We start from the raw sequence: 21,909 nt of genomic DNA, 5'->3' as shown, positions 1-21,909 counted from the left end.
CATTTCAAAAGCTCCAGGAAATTATGCAAGCTGTACATTTACATACACACACACACTTTTCAGAAAATGTACATCTGATAAAGCAATGTCAAATGAGCTCTGGAAGATGCTGAGAATGTTAGATGTCTAAGCTGAAGCACATTTATGTCTCACGCCTCTAAATCGACCGGCTACTATATTTCTGGTTTATTGAGCTGAGCTATACGTATGAAGACAATGAATAATAACCCTACAATGATGTTTATGGTACATTAAAAGACATTTTCGATTTCTGCCTGCAATGGCACTTTAAACAATCTAAAGATGAGCAGTCATTTCACAGAGATATAAAGATGTCAAAAACACCCAGGTGATGAAACCAACTAAGCAGTAACATCCGACACTTTTTGGGTTGTGTTTTTTTAAGCACTTAAAACAAACAAACAAAAAAAAAACAACAACAAAAAAAACGCTGTGTTGCTTGTTTGTCAGTATTTGTAGTCTGACAATAATATAAATAGTGATATAATAAGCTTTGAGAGACTGGAGTAATATGCACACCCATGTAAGGCATCATAGATTTTATACAGCCAACCGAGGCATCGTACAGCGTGAGCATCTTTGTGTTGATTTTCACAGTCGTCTTGACAGAACGAGTCATGCTGTGCGAGCAGTTGTCGGGCAACAAGATTTCTCTCATCGAACAGTGTTAAAAAGCTGTACACTAGATAGCTAGAACAGGTGACTTGAGGTAGTGTTTATATTCTAAACAAAGTGCATTGTGCTCTCTGGAAGTCAACTGGCTTCATTACATTACATGTCAATCAGAATCAAACTTTGTCCATTATACTCAAGTACGATGAAATTATGTATGACGACTATCCTAGACAGAATAAAGACAGAAAATAGAATAAGGATATAAAAATGTAGTAAATAATATATGTAGTCTAGTTAGTAGATTACTGTCTGCTATAAAAGGCACCGTTTAATATTGTGCTTAAGGGTCACATACACAATTCAGAGGGGGGAAAGTATAATGTGTTAACTCCTCTCGCTCTTAAATTACGCACAGCACCTCCAAGACAAAACCACACCATGCACACAGCCTCAAACTCTTTATCCATCTACTACACTAGAAATAAAAGAATATCCTGGGGAGATGTTTCTCCTCCCATTCTGCCTCGAGAAACATCTCCTGAGAAAAGTGTCAGAAGTTGACAGCAAACATTTAGGTCCGTTCTTTTTCAGAAGTCTTTTCTGCAAGAGGCAGGCTGATCCAACGGGGAACTATAAATGAGATCCTGAACGGGCATCAGAATTACACACCACCAAGTCCAACACGCGGCTGCCATCTCTGGAGATCCAGGCAGCCTCAGCTTCCTGCTGTGCAGTATTTAGCCTATTAATATCAACTGTGTTCTGGTGAGAGATCTGTAGAGAGTAATGCAAGCCTAATTGTTTTATGCAACAGGCAACCAACCCCCTTAGAGATCTATTAATAAACCTGGCAGATCATCCATTTTCAGATGGGTTATGAATAACCAGGCTGGTTTTCATTCAAGTGACTGTTGAAGAGATGTAATCAATGCTGAGTCAATGGGACATGGCCTACTTCATACAAATGAAGGGTGATTAGTCAACAAAAATTAATCGTTATTCATGGATATAAAAGCTTCTCTCTCCCCATGGGCTAACACAATCACAATACACACAAAATAAACTCACTAAGCACATCATATATGATGATACTTGGAGGTAATGATACTTGAGAGTATAAAGAAAAAACAAAAACAAACATTGAAATCATGGTCAGAAAAGCTGGAATATTTCCTTTGTTAAGATTAGCTACTACAACAAATAGCATTTTACAAAGCTGTTCAATTTCTAAAAGACAATATATGAAAAGAGGTCAGTCAATAAAAAGGTCCCACACCCCATACACTTCTTCACTACTCACTGTGTTTAAACAGCACCAGATTACAGTGATCTACACAGATTTACCTACACAAAAATACCTACTATGGCGACTCTAAAGAGTCATGTTCTTTAACCTGCGTCTTTCACTAGATTTGTACTGTACCTCGCACCATTTAAATTTCACACAGTGTGTAAAAGCAGCCTGCTTTGGGTGCCATTTGTGCAATGCAAAAAACTTTCCCTAGACAAAGCCCAGAACCACCAACATAAGAGGGGGGAAAAGGCAAGCACAAGCACACTGAAAGGATAAACCACCAAATTAAGATGGTTATTCTTGGCCTAAAAAGATAAACAGCTAGGATGGGATGGGATACAGGAAAGGGAAAATAAACCATTCCAAAGAATATACACAAATAGTCTCATCAGCCACCACAATCAATATAAATGAAGAAACAAAAAAAAGACGACACGACACTGGTTACTATGAAGGATGTGTGTAAATGCCTATTAGTGTCACAGCATCTAATCCAGTCTGACACCTGACCCTGTAATCTCATTTTACATTAGACCAGCTTACACGTTTCAAGTGTACCTTTCACTCTGGGTTAGGGAATTATACACCAGTATTGATGTGTGAAACTAAACATCATGAAGTTGGGTAAGCCAACATTCTATCCTTCATAACTGTATTTTAAATACCTGAGCACATGCTGCTACCAGCTGATGTACAGTTCTTATGCTGTTTAGAGTACGGTCATAAACTGCTAACTAAATACCGCATGAACCCAGGTTTTTGTAGCGGTTCCAGCTAGAAGCCATTTCAAGCAATGCTACCACACAAAAGGCAACAGTGTTTAATATTAGCTTTACTTTATACTCGATCTTCCCAACAAAAAGCATTTGAGCAGTAAGATGGTAGCTGTTGTGAGGAATGGTCTGAACAAAGTTAGAAACCTTTCCTTTAAATAAATGTTCCATCCTGGTTGTTAGAGAGCAAAACAACTCAAAAAGAATATTATGGATTTCTACATCTGAGTGTGACTACATAGGAGAGAACATAGCTCAATGCAGAGGTGCCAGTACACTGGTAAAGATGAGCCACTGATGAACATCTGAAATCTCTTAAATACAGCAAAATAAATAAAGGCTGCAACAAAAGATTTTTAATAACTGAACAAATTAGTTTTTGATGAACTAATCTAATGAATATTCACTTTTTCATGAAAGAAATCCAAGTCAAATTACAAATAAGGCGAAGTAATTGTAAAAATTGGATTGTGCTTCTCTAAATTGTACTAAATCCAATGTGAACAAGACAAAATTAACCAACTTCTTTAAACTATGATATTTCTATGCCACTGCTATAATTAATTTTGTCAGGATATGATCAAAGTAGTAAAAACGCCAAGCCCAAGATCAGGAAATATTTATTCAAGCTCACACAAGCAAGAGTGACTATGAGATAACAAGTCTAGTGACAACAGGGTGTTATTCACCTACTAAACAAGAGCTTTAGTTTTTAATGTTCATGCATCATCAAGGCCGTGGCAATGCATTTTACTTGCTGGATCATAAGGAGTTTTTTCTTTTCCCCCTCAGAAAAGTACATTTCAGGTCTTGCTTTCATGGACTGCATAAAGTTTTATTTGTGTCATATGTGATTACGTAATCTGACATCAGGGTGTTTTAATCTTCCACAGGTAGTACATGAAGATTGCAGAGCAAAGAATCTGAGAACACAGCTGATATGACAACTACTTAACATCCCTCATTTTAGTTATTTTCCCTGAAAGAAGGTAACAGCTCGATTATTTCTATCGGTCACTCTTTTAGACGTCAAGTTCACCTCAATTAACCTTTTTGTCTGCGTCTGATCTGGTAGCCTCTGGCTAGTTAAAACGTGAGAGAAACTGATGCAATGCAAGTTAAATCAGATGGTCGGTTTGAGTCTATTAAAAAAGAAAATAAGTCTTTACCGTATTTAAAGACATTTGGCTCGTGAAACCGGTCAGTGGCATATGAGGCAAATGAACAACAGGAGAACTGAAGGAACTTGGCCAGTGATTTAAACACTAAATTGTGTGGCTATGCAACACACAAACCCCACCAAGACATCAAATGTGAAACTTGTTGATGTCCATACCCCCTTTTTCTATATACTGTGTCGACAATTACAAGCTTCATGAAGATCCAACTGTTTTTCCTCAAAGGCAACAGGGGACTCAGCAGCTTGGTCACATTTAACTTGTATCATCTCAGGTTTCTGCGCAAATTAAACAGCAGCCAATCAGCACCAGTGAACGTGGAGAGGCAGAAACATTGACCTGCCTCATAACACCTCATTAGCCCAGAAAGTAACAACATCTTTGAGACGGGAACTAGACTTTCATCCACCTGGATTGCTCACCTGAGTCGTGTTTTCAAAACTTAATTCTAGCTGATCTCAGCCACTGCAAGACAGCTAAAGGGATAAATAAAGGCCTGTGAGCTTTTATAGTTCAACTTTTGCAGTTAGTTAAATAAATAATGAATTGATAAAACCAACCATGTCTGTTCATGAAAGTATATTGGCATGGATTTTTATTATCGACTAGTAATTGCAAGCCTTCTTTCGATCATGACTCATGTCTAGCAAAACTACAAAATCAGCTTTAACACTTCAGACAGCAGGTTATTCTGCTTTAAGTCAAGGATTAAACAGGCATCACATCCAACCAGCAATCTTGCATCCATGCAACAATAAAAAACTGAAGAGCTGTGTGTGTGTGTGTGTGTGGGGGGGGGGGGGATTGGCTTTTACATCAGTCTATTATTAAACTCCTGCTTTTATATAATGACACTTCAAAGAGGAGCAAAATTTCACAGCTGCTGCACTGAAGAGAGAATTAAAGCAGAGCTCTAAACACTGAACACAGAAGTCTGAGGACTAATGACAGACACACGCAAGCCCTGCTGCCTACAGCTCAGACTGCTGAGCATTCCTATTCAAAAGTTCACAAAAACACCAAAATGGGATAGAAATGAATGTGCACACTAATAAAGCTAAAATATATCGATACTGTTCTGTTAGACACCAATGTGAGCACCTGAGCACAACGTGACGCAATCCATAAATCTTACCCTATGCAGGTGAAAGTAATCATGGACACGTTCCTAACATCAACAAAAGGAAAATTATGAAGGTTAGAAACTATTAGGAAGTGACATTATTAAAAATACTTTCTTTTTATGGAAATGGAAACAATCTGCCGGCAGAATAGTGCACAATTATTTAGACTGTTTATTATATTGTGTCACTTGCATGAGCTGTGCAGCTCTTTACTACCTGAGCACAGGTCAGATACCAGAAACAGTCTGAGATGGCTGAAATAAAGCATTTTTAAAAATCACTTGGCACATGTTTTACAGTTGCTGAAAATGTTAATCTTTTATAACAATTTTTTTGTGGTTTGTGAATAAAAATGGCAGGTTCCCGATTTTCTTCCCCCCCCATTTTCTGCCCATACTAGTAAAGCATCTTTGCCTGTACTCTGTGGATTTAAATTATTTCAGACAGATCATTGACTGAAGTATTCTTTAATTGGTCTTAACTCTGATAATGCATACATTGCCAGAGACGTAATGAATTCTCACATTCTACACACAAAAATACATGAAAACTTATTGAAACATCAGACCTCAGAGTTTGGGCAGATATTTAGTCTTGTGCCTATGCTGCCTGGTAACCATGACGATTCTCAGAACACGTCTGTTTATGTGAAACCTCAAAAGCAAGATGGCAGCTTCCTTTAAAACAAGTCATGTCCTGTTGTACTGTGTAATGTCTGAATTGTCTCTGGCATCATTGAAGGCGGATCTGATCGGAAAAGACCAAATCCATCTCTGGAGATCAAAACTTTTGTGACAGGAATACAAAAAGAGCTTCCTGAGCATGAGTGAATAACCAAACAGACCTGTTTAAAGCCTTTTTAAATGCCATTTTAACAGTTGAGTCCATTTCAATAGCAGGTTGTTATGGCTTGTTGGTTAAAAATGTTTTAAAAAGTAAACATTCACAAGCTCAGTCATGTTGAGCAACACTTTAGAGAACAGGTAGACACCTTTCTATGCTGGCCATTAAGAACAATCAAAGGCATGATGGGTGGGGGAACGAATGCGTTTGGACAAGCGCTTAAACCATTTTTAGGGATGAAAAAAACAACACAAAACAAAAAAAACGGTTGTACAAAAAAAAGTTGTTGAAAGTTCTGATTACATTTACTCATTTATTCCTATATAAAAGGCAGTAGAATTCTGGATTTTGGAGTGGCCTGTGAATCTGGCCTGTGTAATCCAACACTGACATTTATTTGAGAAACAAATGTTTTTTTTTATTTTTTATTAAAAAGCTTTACACACAGCAGATGGCTCTCTGCTCTCAGAATTTCGGTCAGCAAAGCTTCATAAAACAAATGAAAAAGAAGCCAATATTTTAGCTACAGTGGCGCTTTATGGTAGTTTAATAAATGTCGGAGAAAAAAAAAAATTATTCCTCATACAATTTTTACTCCAGAAGCAGCAAAATACCAATACTAACAAATACCAGAATCAGCCTAATACAACTACTTATGCAACATCATAGAAAATGTGAACATCTTAAATCACTTTTTGATTAAAATATTCAATCAAAATCAAATATGGAACAAGCTGGATTGAGCACTGAAGGGCACTTATTATTCAAGCTTTTCCAATACATGCCTTTCATTTTTAAACCTTTTTGTTTCCCAAGTCTCAATAATAACTCAGGAACACACACAAATCTGAAATGGAGCACAGATGATTTGTGCAGATTGACTACTCTGATTTATATGGATCTCTCATGTGAAAGTTTGTTACTTGGTCTCACTGATAATGAGCAGTTGATCACCAAATATAGTTCTCTCCCTTCTTTATAGAGAAGAAGGTGTTGCGCCATGTACAGACAAATCTCAAATCTCTGTGCGGGTCAACAGGGCCAAAGTAAACTTACTTTGTGCCCCACATAAAACTTGGTGTTTTTCTTATCTTAATATAAATTCCAAGATTACTGTGCAGATAGAAGACTGGGTCTGTGCCCAGATGATGTTCTGGCTCCATCACAGCTATAACACCAGCAATAAATGGTATCGACCGTATGAGGCATGGGAATGTTTCATGGCTGACTGTGAGAGAGGAATGTAGAGCAGAGATGCTCTCTTCCTGACCCGGGTCTTGTCCCATTACATTTTCCAACAGCTCCATTAGCTCATCCAAGCCTCAACAGCACAAGAATTAACAAGGTCTGGAGGCCTATTACATTACCATTACTTGATCCAGGTTACTCTGCCTGAGGATAAAGCACACTATTGTATTAGATGCTCGAGCTAGTTTAGTGACATTAACTGTGATTCCACAACCTGTAACTGTGGTTACAGCACAGTGCTAACAGGAAATAAAACAGCTTTATTTAGGCAGATGGTCTAACCTAAATGTGTGCTATTCTTATGAAGCTCCTGCCACTCAACAAAGTACCGCTTCAAAGAAAATCACTTCTGACCAGTTCATTGAAATGTCCCAGACCATTTACCTTGTTGAGCAAAGTATAAAAACTTCAAACCTGCTTATAATGGATGTCTTACCAGCATCTGATGACATGTAATACATGTAACATCTACACATCAGATTCGTGTAAAGGACTTTCGTGACTGTAGGTATTTGTAAAATAGGCTCTAAACTTATACTTGGATGTGTATTACTAATGTGACCAAAGTAAACACATTAGCTCCCAAGTTTCCACCTGAAAAAGGTTGTAACCAACATGATTTTTTTAATCTAAACCATATAAGAATAGCTTAGAATAATTCCTACCAGACTTATTCTAGGCCCAGTATTGTTAGAGATTAAAGCTTGTTTCAAATTCTGTAAAGTTGTGTATATTAAATCATTTGGAAAATTCAACACCTGCTGCAAGGCTTCCATTATAAATGGATTTAGAAAGCTTCTGTTCTTGTCCAAGTACAAAAAAAAAATTGTTGAAAATAATTGTCTGTGATGCACACAAAGATGGATAGCTTCTTCCAAACTTTCCATGAACAACAAGCACAAAAATTTTAAGCTGCCACAGAGAGGTAAGTGTAGAAATGACACACACACATGCGCGCACACACACACACCTGTTTAGAAAGATGAACAGAATCTGAATCCCTTGCACTGCTCAGTCATATTTTTAAATGACAATGCCATACACTGAATCAGGACTACATCTAGGCTTGGCTTCTCTGTTAGCGTTTGTCCATTAATCCTATTCAATGTGCATTCAAACTGTATCATCCAGGTACACAACCTACAGAGTCATATTTCTGAGTGTTATGTCAATTTTTATTTTATAGTATCACAAGTGCACACTACAAATCAACCCTATCTTTAGTCAAAGGACAATATTAAAAGTCATGGCAAGGTGTATTATCATATGTTTTAAGCCTTCATTATGGTTTACGCTCCCAAGAAAACAATTTGAAACTTAAAATGGTGTGTGGAGATCAAACATTACAGAAATAACAGTCATAAAATATGACATTGATTTCAACTACTGTGCATTAAAGCCATGTACAACTCTAAACTATTCAACGACCATTATAGCACTTTTCCATTACACTGTGCAGCTGAGCTTGGGAAATTACCCATAATCTCAACGTTGTCATTATTTCCACCACTAAGCGAGACATTAGTGCTGTACTAAAGCATCTGAGCTATATTTGCTGCATAATATTATATACAGTTTCATTTCAGTTGTATATATATGAAGTCTGTTTATCACCACACCAGGTGATAACCCACAGAGAAACATTTCCTACTTTCAAGGGTATGCAAGTGTCTCACTCACACACGGCCAGAATTGGATAGTCCTGGGTTCAGATTTGTTAACAAGTGAATGTTGAAGCACTGACAGATCTGTTTAATTGTTCACACCCTTTTTATAGATTCATGTAAAGTGTGTGAGTGAGTGGAACTGCATCTGAAAAATTACTTCCATCTGATCGAAATAAAACAATATGTTTGGTGACTGACAATCTGAAATTATGCTTTCCACTCTCCACACTGTTTAATTGGATGGATATAATGATGCAGTGCTGGCAGAGTGTGAAACAAAACTGTCTTCACGTGTTGTTTTGCATGCTTATGTATACTTGTGAAAGATGCTGTTAAGAGATTAAATAATTATGTAAGGAAAGTGATATTTTAACAGATAGATACATAAAGAAAATAAACAGCTGATGTAATGGGCTGTATTGGGAATCCAGAATTTTCTTTCGTCAGCATGATTCAGGTCTAGACCTCCAGTCTACTCATGCTTGGCAGAAATCTGATTACTTGATGCCTTAAGCCTCAATAATGCATTGTGTAACAAGTAGAGCTATTATGGTAGCCACAGCTGCAAATCAGTGGCCCAGCACTCTACAAAAACACCCCCCAACCCAACTGATATAATCAGCTTTATTTTAACAGACCTTCATTCAATTACTGTGTTTCATGCAAGAGTTTTAAGAATGTCTAAAAAGGAAACCAGCCAAGAGATCTAATATACCTTCATCACTACAAAATCTGATCCTGCCAGCAAATGGCACAAAAGAGGCCAGGTTTGGCCCCTCTCCTTTCTCAAATTTTAACCCCTAGCAGCCTATGATAAAGAGGCCTGGAGCAGCTGCACACTGACCAGTCCCCAAGCACACAATTAACAACAAAAGAGCCCTTTTAACGCATTGAGCTAATCAGTGGCCGGCCCACCACTGCCGGCTCCCTAAACCATCTGCGAGATGGCAGACCTTCTCCCTGATTGTGAAAAAAAGAGGACTGGCACTATGCTATCATGTCCTAGTGTCAATGAAAAACACATCGCTTAGCAACAGTCAAGCCCCCGCGCCTGGAAACCAAAAGCTTTTGCTTTCAATGAACAACTCAACAAGGAGCAGACGAGGGAATGTGCTCCAAGATTTGATTACCAAATGGCCTCCCATTGTTAGTAACCCACAGCAAAAAACGAGCACCAAGAGCCATGGCAAGGCTAAACACGACTTAAATGACCAGCAAAACCAGAACAGCTTCAAATAACAATCCCTTGACAGTCTGAGCAGTTTAATATTCTGTTTAATCTAGAGGAAAACTAGGTCTTTAACCACAGTTGGATAAATCTATTCTTTAACAACAATGTTTGACTGGTGAAGATTTTCCTTACTAAACTTGAGACCAGTCTACATTAAAGCACAGAAAACTGAAATGAACACATTGGCAAATTAAAGAAAGAAAATTATAAGACTAATAATTAAAGGTCTACTGAATAATGAAATTTCTACAAGCTTTAACTCCTTAATAAAACAGCAGGCAGACCAGATATATACCACTTTTAACTTTCCAGAGAGAATACACCATGATTACCAAAAGCTTAGTTTACATAAATCAAAGTACTGGAGTATCAGTCAAATTGAGTAATGATCCCATACTGAGAACCACTTATTAAACCAAATTCTCTACATCACTCTCTCAATTAACATCATGCATTTCTCTTTGAAAACATGGACTGAGTCAGAAAATGTCTAATCTGAGATGTTTTGATCCACATCAGATCAATGCATCCTTACTTTCATAATTCTCAGGAACCTCGAAGTTTACACCTGTTTGACTGGAGCAGGTCAAGATCTCACATGAGGAAAAAATAGCTAGAAAAACATTAAACTTTTTAGTCATAATGCTCTCTTGTTGCATCTAAAAGCACACATGCATAATACAAGTGCTCCTTATCCCATACAACTTCTGTTACATTTACAGTTAGTGTGCTGCTGAGACAGCAATAATATAAGCTTATTTCATGGTGTAATCGCAAGCATCACCCACAGCAGTGTTCAATTCCAGCCTTGCAGACCACCTGCTCCTGACCGTCAGCAAATTAATAAAACTCAATATACACTGCTTTAGGTGTGTTCAAGACAGAAAAATACTACAACGTTCAGACACATACTAAAACAGAGCTCATTGGTTACCTGCACAAAGTTCATCACATGTAAAAGATGTAGACTTAAACTTTATAAGACTTGATGGACTATTATTCACTACAACATGCTTCTATGGAGTCAAAAGTATGCACAAAAAATTAGCACAAAAATGTATCATGCAACAAAGCCAATGTCATCCACAATATCCATACCTGATCTTTCTCATGTGGTAAAAGCGTAACAGGTGGGAGGTCCAGTGCCAATCCAATACTGCTTCTGAAGCCAGTCTTTCCACCTGCACTGCCATGTCTCATCCTGTAAAGCGGCCCATCCTTTAGCAGCCTCCCATTATTCACGGCACGCTTAGCAGCCAGCCTCAACCTCTGCTGGAACCTGGGGTTAGCCACCACGTTCGCCAGGTCATTCTGGCTCCTTAAGAAGCGCTCGATGTTCCTCAGAGACGAGCCAGCAGGGACACCCAGACCCTCGATAGCCCTCCTGAGGACCTTATTCCAATCCAGATGCCGTAGATCTCCTGCAGGTACCACAGATCCTGCCGATGAGGGAACCGGGCCTCCAGGCCTGATCGATGCAATCCTCCCTGGGTTATCCGGATCTTTGTAAGAAGCACAACCTTTGCTAGTGACCTTAAGGATGGATCCATCTTTTACAGCTAGCTCCAACTGCTGCAGTACGGTACTCTTGTCTAGTCCGTGCAATGTTGATACAGCATGGCAAATTCGCTCCTCTGAAGGCCGCTGCTTCTGCCTTTTGATCTTCTGAATAGCCTCAAGAATCCACTCTGTGTACAGCGGATTGGCCAGTTTCACCATGGTGAAATTATTTGGTGCATTAAGGCATAATCCATGAATACATTCCTTCTTTTTATGAGCAAACAATATGCATCCACAAGCAAAAGTCAGCCATCAGTACACCATGGTGTGCAAGATTTCTGACAGAACTCCTTATGCCAGGCTGTCTCTACATTTCCTCAGGAGACAGTCAAGATTACAACTCAATAAATCCAGGCAAAGTTTTTCCTTGCAAACTTCACTTTAGTGAAACCTGAAAGAAAGAAAAACAAGAGCTGCTTTACATACAGGCAAACATGTATGCACACTTTTCTTTAGTAGTAAACATTTCTAAGGCTCTGTTCACACCAGGTATGAACAACTGTTTCAGGTGGATAATGCTAAATACAAGTCTGAACATGGTTAAAGGCATCCTGTACAAGTGGTCCGAGGGATTGAATCACACGTGGCTACGTTACAGCTGCACTATGAACTGCAATGTGTCCCAATGCATCCTCAGCATCAAAGTCAAAGCCTCTAGTGTCTGGAAACAATTTGGTTTGAAAAGCAAAAAAGTGAATTCAAAGCAATGAGTAAAGTCAGGTCAGCACACTAGCAGCTGAACTGGACACCCAAGCTGTACTTCCTCAATTGCATAGTGTTTATATAGCCTATTTAAAGTGAAATATTTTTTTTTTCACTCTTACAAAGCAACTTGGGCTGGATAAAAACTGTCAACTCTCCAAAAAGTTATAGGATACACTGAAGTGGAAAAATCAGTAGTCCAGGCATCTAAGACCACACATTTTGTGACCAGTCTGTTCACTTTTCTATTTGTACCAGCGTGAATGACAAATTAGTAACAAAAAAGTATAAACCCTACTCAATAGTGACAATTTCAAAACAGGTTTCTCATTTGGTGTGCATTTTTAAACCTAACATGCGTCATGGTGGTGTGATGCATCTCAATAATACAAGTATGATTTCCAAATCCCGTTACCTGCTACACCTACTGAAAAAGACAAGTGACTAAATGGTTCTACTAAGGTTGTTGTGGCCATTAAACATCATGCTGAACTGGAAAACTCATCTACTACAGTCTTCTTGTGTTTATAGTCATTCCAAATCAATGAATAATATTCCAAGTCAAAGTTTTCATTCAGTCGGATTTATCTACAAATAGAGCACAGTGAATCCTTAACAGCTAGCATGCTTTTTGTATTTAGAGAAAAAAATAAAAATAAAAAAAATATTGACAGAGTCATCAGTAAATTAAGACCGTATCTAACCTGAATGTTTGCATGTTCGATTCAATAACAGACACCTTGGTCTACATTAATGCACTTAACTCACTTACAAAAACATGCACTGAAAATGGCACTAGGCAGCACACTGGAAAAGAGACCTGGTTGGCGGTCAAGATAGATTTAATAGATTTATCGATTGTCCATCCCTAAGACATTATGAATAATGGTGATTTTAATGCCAATCACTAAGTTATAATTGAGTTGACACTAAAAAGTCTAAGAAATTGGCATAGAGCACGCTCTTTAAAAAAAAAAAAGGCACTTTGAATGTGCTAAACTGACTACTGAAAATCCAGTGGCTAAAGTCTAATGGCTAAAAAGAGATTTGAAATCAAACGTTGTTGCTTGGAATAAACTGAGAAACAGCATGCTGTGACAAGAAGAACAAAAGCGGAGGAGTGTGAAGTTTTGCAACTTATTCCTCTTTTACCTTTCTAGGGTTTTCCAAAAAGAAACAATTAGCTGCCCTGAACGCATGCACTTTAACTGTTTCTTTAACCTTTCTACTCAACTTCTGTAATTTGGTTACAAAAACGTGTATGTGAACAGTTCAGCTAAATATTTATATTATATGTGGCACTAGCCTCAGGCTGTGGTAACCACTAAACTCCAGGACTTTCTCCAAGTTCCTATTCCATTCAGTTACATTTGCTCCAACAATTCAGGAGGTATGTTTTTCCCCTGAAAGGCTTTAAAATCAGGTGTTTTTGGGGTATAAGTAAATGAGTGATCTCAGGTGTAAGGAGTGGTCTTTGACCTGTATAGAATCAAACTGCCCTGCTCAACACACAGGACCAATGAACATAATTGTGACTGGAAATTTCTCAGACCCAAAATTGGTATACATATGGAAAAAAAATGGATATCATATCCCTGTAAGGAGGCAATAAAATGATCACCAGAGCAAAGTGCACACCACTGAATGAACTAAATGATTCAGGGGCACGCTCATTCCTCATCAATTCCTCAAATTTAACTGTCACTGCAGGATGTCAAACCTATTCCACAAGTCACATTGTCACCTTTCATTGACAATGACAAACTTTCCTGTCTCACTCACAGAACTGGGTTAAAGCGCTTGACCTCTGGATGTCCTTGCTCGTACATCAAGAACTATTCAGTAGACACCATCAAGGTAGCTACAGTCTCTTGTGACTGACTCGGCTGACGACGCTACCTGCTCTGCAGCATCCTTACCAGATGTTACATTTCCGCTAACAGCTGTTACCATTAAACCGCTTTTTCGAAACTTCAGGCAGATTTTCTCAATGTGTTCGTTTACTCTTAGAGGGGTTGTACATCACATCAAATTAAAAACAGCACTTTATTTCAGAAAACTTAAGTATAGATCCAAGTGCTCTGGCAGCCTCACTGACATTGATCCAACCTCCTGGCGCACAGGGAGCTAATATTAAAAGGTGCATTAAAAGGTCATTTCCACACATACTCAGTGATCCATAAACCAAAAAATTAAATAAATAAAAAATAAATATATTAAACAAGACTAACCTAATCCTAATATTAGAAAGGCTCCTCAGATTTACTCCAACGTGAGTAAAACCAATTACAACTGGTTACAGGATCATATGATCCCAGTAAAATCTCAGCTGAAATATAGCATGCGCAATAATATGATGATCCTCTAATGAGAGATCTGTGATTAACTAACATGATGTGTTCCATCTTCATCATCAATCAGCAAGCTCTGAGCTCATGAAAATAGGGTCACATCAAGAAAAATTTTTAAACTGACCTTGAGGTAAGAAGGATTTCCCCCACTATGTATCAACATCATACATACAGCTGTTCTGTGGCTGTTCAACACACTACACTGCCCTTCTATCAGTAACTAAGAATGCTGAGCAAACACACATGTAGGATTGTGTTTGTGACAAAACCATACAGTGTAAATCCACACAAATGAATGTTATTAGTTAAATAACAGAAGCTATAATGCATTGTTTTTCTCTCACATGAAGTGAATACAACAACAAATTTAACTGTCCTGTGGAGTGGCATAAAACACTGACCGTTACAAAGAACTGGCTCCAGAGACACCTTCCATAAACATTAAATAAATGCCTTCCAACAGAAAATTTCATGTCAATGCCTGGGGCTATACATTTTTCAACGTTAAACAAGTCTTTTAACCTGCTTATTATTAGCCTTAGATTCCACAGCTTATCTGCAATCTCTGTGAATCATCGGTTACTTAAGATATGGTAACATGCTAGAACAAGTGTATCATTTAAAGAAACAAAAGGAAATAAAGTGTGAGCCATGCTGTCATAGAAATTAATCAACACCTTCTGACTAATCAGGTTTGAGAAGCAAATTAAGAAAGTGAGATCTAGTCGCAGCCTTTTATAATATTTTGACTGTAACCGATGAACGATGATAATGGGGTACAACCCTGACCTGATATTACTCGCACAGAGCGAATAAAAAAATTGTCCTGAAAACGCTTGAAACTAGGTAGACTAATGTGACCGGGTTAAAGATGAACAAATTGAGAGATCATTTGAACACGTGCAACAGAATCCGCAACGGAATGACAAGATATTACATCACATCACTAAGTCCAAATAAAGATTTAGCACTACGTAGTAAATGGTGGATTAATCCATGACAGACCAGATATTATTAAGGAGTTAGTTATACTGTTTAAGACAGTGAATAAGATAAAGGAGGAAGAACAGTGCAGCGAGCAGCCAGCAGGTGACATGCATTGTACAATTTTTCCAGAATTCCTCTACACTCACACACACTCACACACACTCACACACACTCACACACACTCACACACACTCACACACACAAGCAGAAGAGAGAAAAAAACGACTGATTTAATCCTCTGACATCTCTCGACATCAGAGGCAGGCAGTGTTCATGCTAGATGGCAGACATACCGGCAAAACACTCCAAGCAAGTAACATTAGCATTCATGCGCCAGGTGGCGAGCAAAGTTCTTAACCAAACAAGTGTTAAGTGGGAGGTCAGGGCTATAAATAATAAAAAAAAAAAAGGCGCTTTAAAAATAATACTTTCATCTTCAACATAACCACACGTTATTAAACTACAGAATAAATTTCTTTCACGCTCAGAAAACACTGACATTATAACAGCTTCACCTGAACCTATATTTTATATAAGAACTGCAAAATCAGCCAAAATGCCTGCGGTCATAGCAAAATAAACCAGGTGTAAATCTACACAGAAATAAACCTTAACGACTGATGGAGTGTCCAAAAAAACAAAGTGTATGTACCAAAGTATTAGGGACACGTTCAGTGTCCGAGACTTAACAAGCTTGGATGCACTTTTGCAACGAGCGAAGTCTTCTGTAAAATATCATATCATATCATAACTATCGCATCCACTTCGGGAATATAACACAAATTCCCGATGCTGATCGTCTTTAAAAAAATCCTTACGTTTCTTAAGAAAATAACACAATATTAGCAAACGTGCTAATATGCTAAGTGCCATTAAGCCAGCTAGCTCAGTCGCACGTCCCCGTACAGAGCTAAGCAGCAGCTGGCTAGCCTTCATACACACACCGCTAGTCAATAGTTGTAGTTCAACGCAAACATTAGCCAGCTAGCATAGTGGCGCTCGGGTTGCTAGCGGGCTAGCTGGCTAACTAGCTAGCAGGCTAGGTGGCTAAATTAGTCTGTGTTTTATGACCACTTCCGACAGATGACTATCGATAATTTATGACGAGAAGCAAACGCGTCAATTAAGATATCTCCGTGCACAAATACTCAAGTCAGAATACACACCTTGCTCGACAACTCTGCGGGCTCTTCAGAGGACAGGTGACTGCGCTACTGCCCGGTCGCGTTACTAAACAGACGCCATTTTGTTACAATGTTGTAGTTTACATGAATCCGACATGACACTGATTACAACCCAATGGAGCCTCATTAAACCTCGCCTTCTTATCGACGGGTCCTCCCAAGAAACTTTAATATTGGTTAGAAAGGGCAAATGCCGATCTCTGGTTTGATAACAAAAGTGTCAATCAAACAGAAGGCGTTCAGCCCCTGGAGGAGTCGATTGGCTCCGTGATCTGTCAATAATCACTTGACCCGCCTTTTAAGGTGACCACTGTTCCCCTGTTCGCTGTCTGCGCGTGACATATCAAATGGCACACCTGCAATTCTCCACCGTGCGCGTGCACAAAATCGGACGTGAAAATACATTCATCCGTGGTCACATTATTATTATTGTTGTTGTTGTTGTTATTATTGTTATTTAAATCGACACAATGAATCGATATTGAACTTAAAGCATAACAAGCTCGCGTTCTACCTTTACACGTTCTCCTAATAAGAATGAAGCTGAAGGCATCAGCGCACATCACCGACAGCAAGATGTATATTTGAGAAATGTAACGATCATCTAATTAGCAAAAGTCTAGCCTGTCTGGATGATTTGTGGCATGATGATATATAGCCCACGATGTAGTCCAAACTGTGAAAAAACACTGTTCTGTTTGTGCACTATTCGGATAGGGTTAGAAATGACATTTAAACATGCACAATAAAGTGCACGATCTCGCAAGTCAGATACGATTGCAGATTTGGTGCTGATGGTTTCCGACGGCCGAATCAAAGCGCATAAAGTGGTGACTGCGCCCTGCATCCAGTCTTAAATCAACCCAGCGCGAGCCTTAAAGCCTTAACGTCCGTGCGCGTCGAGCTGCTGCTGAAAAGCGGTGCGATCTGGAAAATTCCATTTACGCGTGTCAGGCGCTTGGATTCTACACTCCATCGAGTCGGATCACTCACAGCAAGTTGCACGAACTAAACCATTTATGACTAATTAACAACTCTAAACACAGCTCGGGTGTCGCTGAGCCTAAAGCCGAAACGTTTCCGTTACCTCAAGTTGCTCGGCGGTCGCGCGGCTCCTGGCGGAAGCACTTAATGAACCGGTTTATTTGAAGCCGGCGTAGAAATAAAAATAATAATAATAATAATCAAGGGGTCAATTAAAATCCAGCGGGTCCCGTTTGATCCAGCGAATAAAAAGCGCGGAGGAGGCAGAAGGAACCTGATATAACAACTAATTGAAAGGTTAATCTACATGAGAGTGTGTGGCAAAGTAGAACCTCCCCTTTCAGCACTTCCATCAGCCACAGAGGAGAGAGGACTCGCTGTGAGCGCCATGTGACATCACATCGGTCACTGTACTAAACAATGTACATTACTGCACATCACACACGCCGTGCAGGAGGGAGAAGAAGAACACCAGCAAGACGTGTGGAGAGCAGCGTGTGAAATGGAGTCAATAACATAAGAGGAACTTTCGAGAAACATGTCCATAATACAAAAGACTGGAGTTCATATTACATACTGGATGTCTGAGACGACATGAGTGCATGCACATAATCTGAGATAAATGTATACAAAATGCCACTAAAATTTAAACCTTTTGTCACTGGGATGGAAGGAGCACCTGTACCTATTGTGTGTGTTTTTTTTTACATGCAGAAGTGAATCTATAATGTATAACACACTGTTTTTTTGTCACTTTTTAAACACTTTATACTGGTCAGGGTCATGGTGGATTTCGGAGTGTATTCTGGGAACACTGGGTGTTGTGTCAGGAATACACCATGGCTGGGTGGACAGGTCATCGCAGGACAGCATACACACACACACACACACACAAGACACACACTCATTCAAACATTTGTTTAGGGGCAATTTATTTTAACTAATCCACCCACTGCTATGTTTTTGGGAGGTGGGAGGAAGCCAGAGAACCCAGAGGAAACCCACACAGACACAGGAAGTGCACACACAGAAACTCCACTCAGACAGTAGTCTTAAGCTCAGGACAGAAATCAAACCCTTGGAGTGTGGAGTTGTGAGGCAGCATCACTTATGGGATCATAACTTAGTGTGTTGTTACTCATTCATTCATTCATTCATTCATTCATCTTCTACCGCTTATCCGAACTACCTCGGGTCACGGGGAGCCTGTGCCTATCTCAGGCGTCATGGGGCATCAAGGCAGGATACACCCTGGACGGAGTAGTGTGTTGTTACTCTAAAAGCTAATTAAAGGTACAAGAGTGATCCTTAAGATAAAAGATAAGTTACAGTGCCATAAAAAGTTTTTGCCCCTTCTTCTATTTTTTATTTAAATATAAAACAAAATTAAATACAAGACAGGCAACATCAGTAAACTCTAAATATAGCTTTTAAATTATACTTTTATATATTGAAGAATAAAAGTTATCAAAAATGCCCCCCTTAGTTACTCAATTAACCAGTTAACTTAATTTACTTTATCAAAGTAATTTATTGAAATATATTATTCAGGAAGGTTCAGAGACAGTCATTGTTTCCACATAGAGTCATGGTGAATCTTCATAGAAGAAAATACAATTCCAGCATTAAAAAAATGGGCAAAATGGTATCTACTGTAGGGATGCAAGTAAACGGAGAATTAAATACTCATCTAACATTTTCCAATAAACACAATAATGACCTTAAAGCTTTTTCTATGGAATGATGAGTCAAAAGTGGCACAAATTTGGCATTGCATGTGCCATAAATCGAACACAGCATTCTACCACAAAGTGGTGACGTGGGGATGCTTTGTGCTCAGTGCATGCAGCAGGGTGACTTGCCTTAATTCATGGAACCATGAACTCTGCTCTTAATCAGAATATCCTGAAAGAGAAATTCAGTCATCAGTCTGTGATCTAAAGCTCAAGTGCAATTAGGCAATGCAGCAAAATGACCATCTGACGCACAAGAGCCAGCCCGTATCTGCATGGCCCAAAAGATACAAACTGAAGTTATTAGAGTGGTTCCTGCTTTGAACCCCAAGGATTGCTATGACCAGTCTGTAAACTGGAGGTTTATGCTCAAAATCCAGCCAGTGTGGCTGAATTAATGCAATTCTGCAAACAGGTGTGGACCGAAGCATCCACCAAATCCATGTGAAAGAGTCGTCTCCAGCTATCAAAAGTGTTTAATTGGAGATGTTCATGCTAAATGTGGCAAGACCAGTTATAAGGTTTAGAGGGCAATTTCTTTTTCTCATGGGTGATTTAAGTGTTCCATAAACTTATATTGAAAACTATTTTGCGTTTCCTCACGTTGTCTTAGCATTATTTTCAATATGTGTGAGGATCTGAAACCATTTATATGACAAATATGCAAAAATACAGGAAATTAAGTTGGTGGTGATGGTGGTGGTGGTGGGGGTCACACTGTATATTTACACTGCCACGTAATACAAAGAATAGAACTTGATGGTACCACCCCACTGACAGAAGAGATAAACAGATTAGGAGAGAACATAGCTGAGGGAATAAATTGTACATTTTGAGATCAACATAAAAAATAAAAAATTAAAACGGCATGTTTTGACTTTGGTTACTGTTTTTTTTTTTTTTTTTTTACATTACCCACAATGCTGTTTGACTACCTGCTGATAGCATACTCTTCCCTCGTCCTTATCTGTACATTCTCCAAAAGATCAAGTTCCAAAGCTTCAGCTTTCATACTAATACCTCCATCATCACCTTCACACTTGTCATCCTGAGTTTCTTTGATAAGTCAGTAACGTCTGTGTTGTGTAGCTGCATTGCATTCAGAAAATCTGAGTCCCATGTTTGTTGTCTAGACTACACCTATGATGGATTTCTCATTGACGTTACAGAACAGAAGTTCACGTTTGAGATTTCTTTCTCTCCTGTTAAAAGCCATTATAAGTGCTAGCAGCATTCCTGTGTGAAACTGTGTGCCACACTGCTAGCTTCTCACACGAATAACCAAAAAACAGCACACACTAAAAAATTTGCAGCTGAATTGCTAAACCCATCACAAACGTATCAATATATTTATTGTGTTTCATGCTGGACTGTTCCTTTATGCTCTAAATGATTTTACAGCTCATACAAGTTTAGCTTGTTCTACATCAATCTGACAGACTGTTACTTGTCTTGATGATTCCAGTCATTACCTCATTATAGTGGCATTTGAAAACAATAATGCTGAAATACCGCTATTTCCTCTGCCTTAACAAAGACAAATGTAATACCAATTAAAACCTGAGGCGTATGGAAAACAGTTACAGTTTGGCAGCAGCCTTCATTAGCTTCCAGCTAAACTCAGTCAAGGTGATCTCACACAACGTGTGTGTCTTCGTGTGTGTGTGTTCTAACTCGCACACTATTCACGTTTCAGCAAGTTTGATTTCAACTCTTTGTACGAAACATTCTGGGCACATTTATACCTATACACACACTTAATCCCTTTGGTTTTGTATCCATTTAGCCTGTGAGAAAGCAATCAGAATTACTAGAAAGTTCTTTTCAGTCAGTGTGATTAAAAGTATTGGCTGCTGTTGGACATAGCAATAAAACACAATTATCTATATGGTATAATTAGATCATTGGATTTTATTACTATATGGCACCAGCTTGACTCTTTTTCACAACCTCACACTGAATTAAAGCAATAATTCACTCAAATACGCTAAAACTGCTAGGAATGAATGGGAGTCACTGCAGGGCTGAATTATGCTAATACAACCAGGCTAACTTTCTAGCTTTTATTCATTGTTAGCCAGTCAATCATGACATGTTTTAGACATGTCCTTCTTTTAAACAGAGCACTTAATCTTAACTGGTTTGAAACATTCTCAGATATAAATTCTATATCTTAATAGTCAAACATTTACAATACATTTATTGATGTTAAGCATCTCATGCACCAACTTTTACTTATTCATTTATAAAGAAAACAACAACAAAGGAATAGAAATCTGAGCTCTTTCTAAACAGAGTATCTGAATTAAAATTAGACACCAATTTTTGCTGAATGTGCTTTTTCACTTGTACTCAGTTTTCAGATCAGAGCAAACAAACGCTTTCAAAGGAAGTAATCAGCAACCCGTTGGTGC

The 21,909-nt window shown here is 38.6% G+C and overlaps 1 protein-coding gene across 2 annotated transcripts in view; it reads right to left on the bottom strand.

Annotated features, from left to right (window-relative positions):
* The window catches only part of kat6b (K(lysine) acetyltransferase 6B), a 32,410-nt gene extending 14,352 nt beyond the window's left edge, over window positions 1-18,058 (bottom strand). The window contains exons 1-2 of one of the 2 annotated variants that reach the window (XM_060872667.1): window positions 17,866-18,058; window positions 11,093-11,945 (exon numbers count right to left, since the gene is read on the bottom strand). In XM_060872667.1, coding sequence (XP_060728650.1) covers window positions 11,093-11,713 — 621 coding nt within the window. In that variant the 5' untranslated portion in view covers window positions 11,714-11,945; window positions 17,866-18,058. Of the gene's footprint in view, window positions 1-11,092; window positions 11,946-16,760; window positions 17,046-17,865 lie in introns of those variants that run through there. The other variant, XM_060872666.1, reaches the window with a different exon arrangement.
* Between the last annotated feature and the right edge of the window lie 3,851 nt (window positions 18,059-21,909).

Source organism: Tachysurus vachellii, chromosome 6, assembly GCF_030014155.1.
Source record: "Tachysurus vachellii isolate PV-2020 chromosome 6, HZAU_Pvac_v1, whole genome shotgun sequence".
Lineage (NCBI taxonomy): Eukaryota > Metazoa > Chordata > Actinopteri > Siluriformes > Bagridae > Tachysurus > Tachysurus vachellii.
Note: the sequence above shows the minus strand (reverse complement) of the source record. Positions and strands in the feature narration are given on the sequence as shown.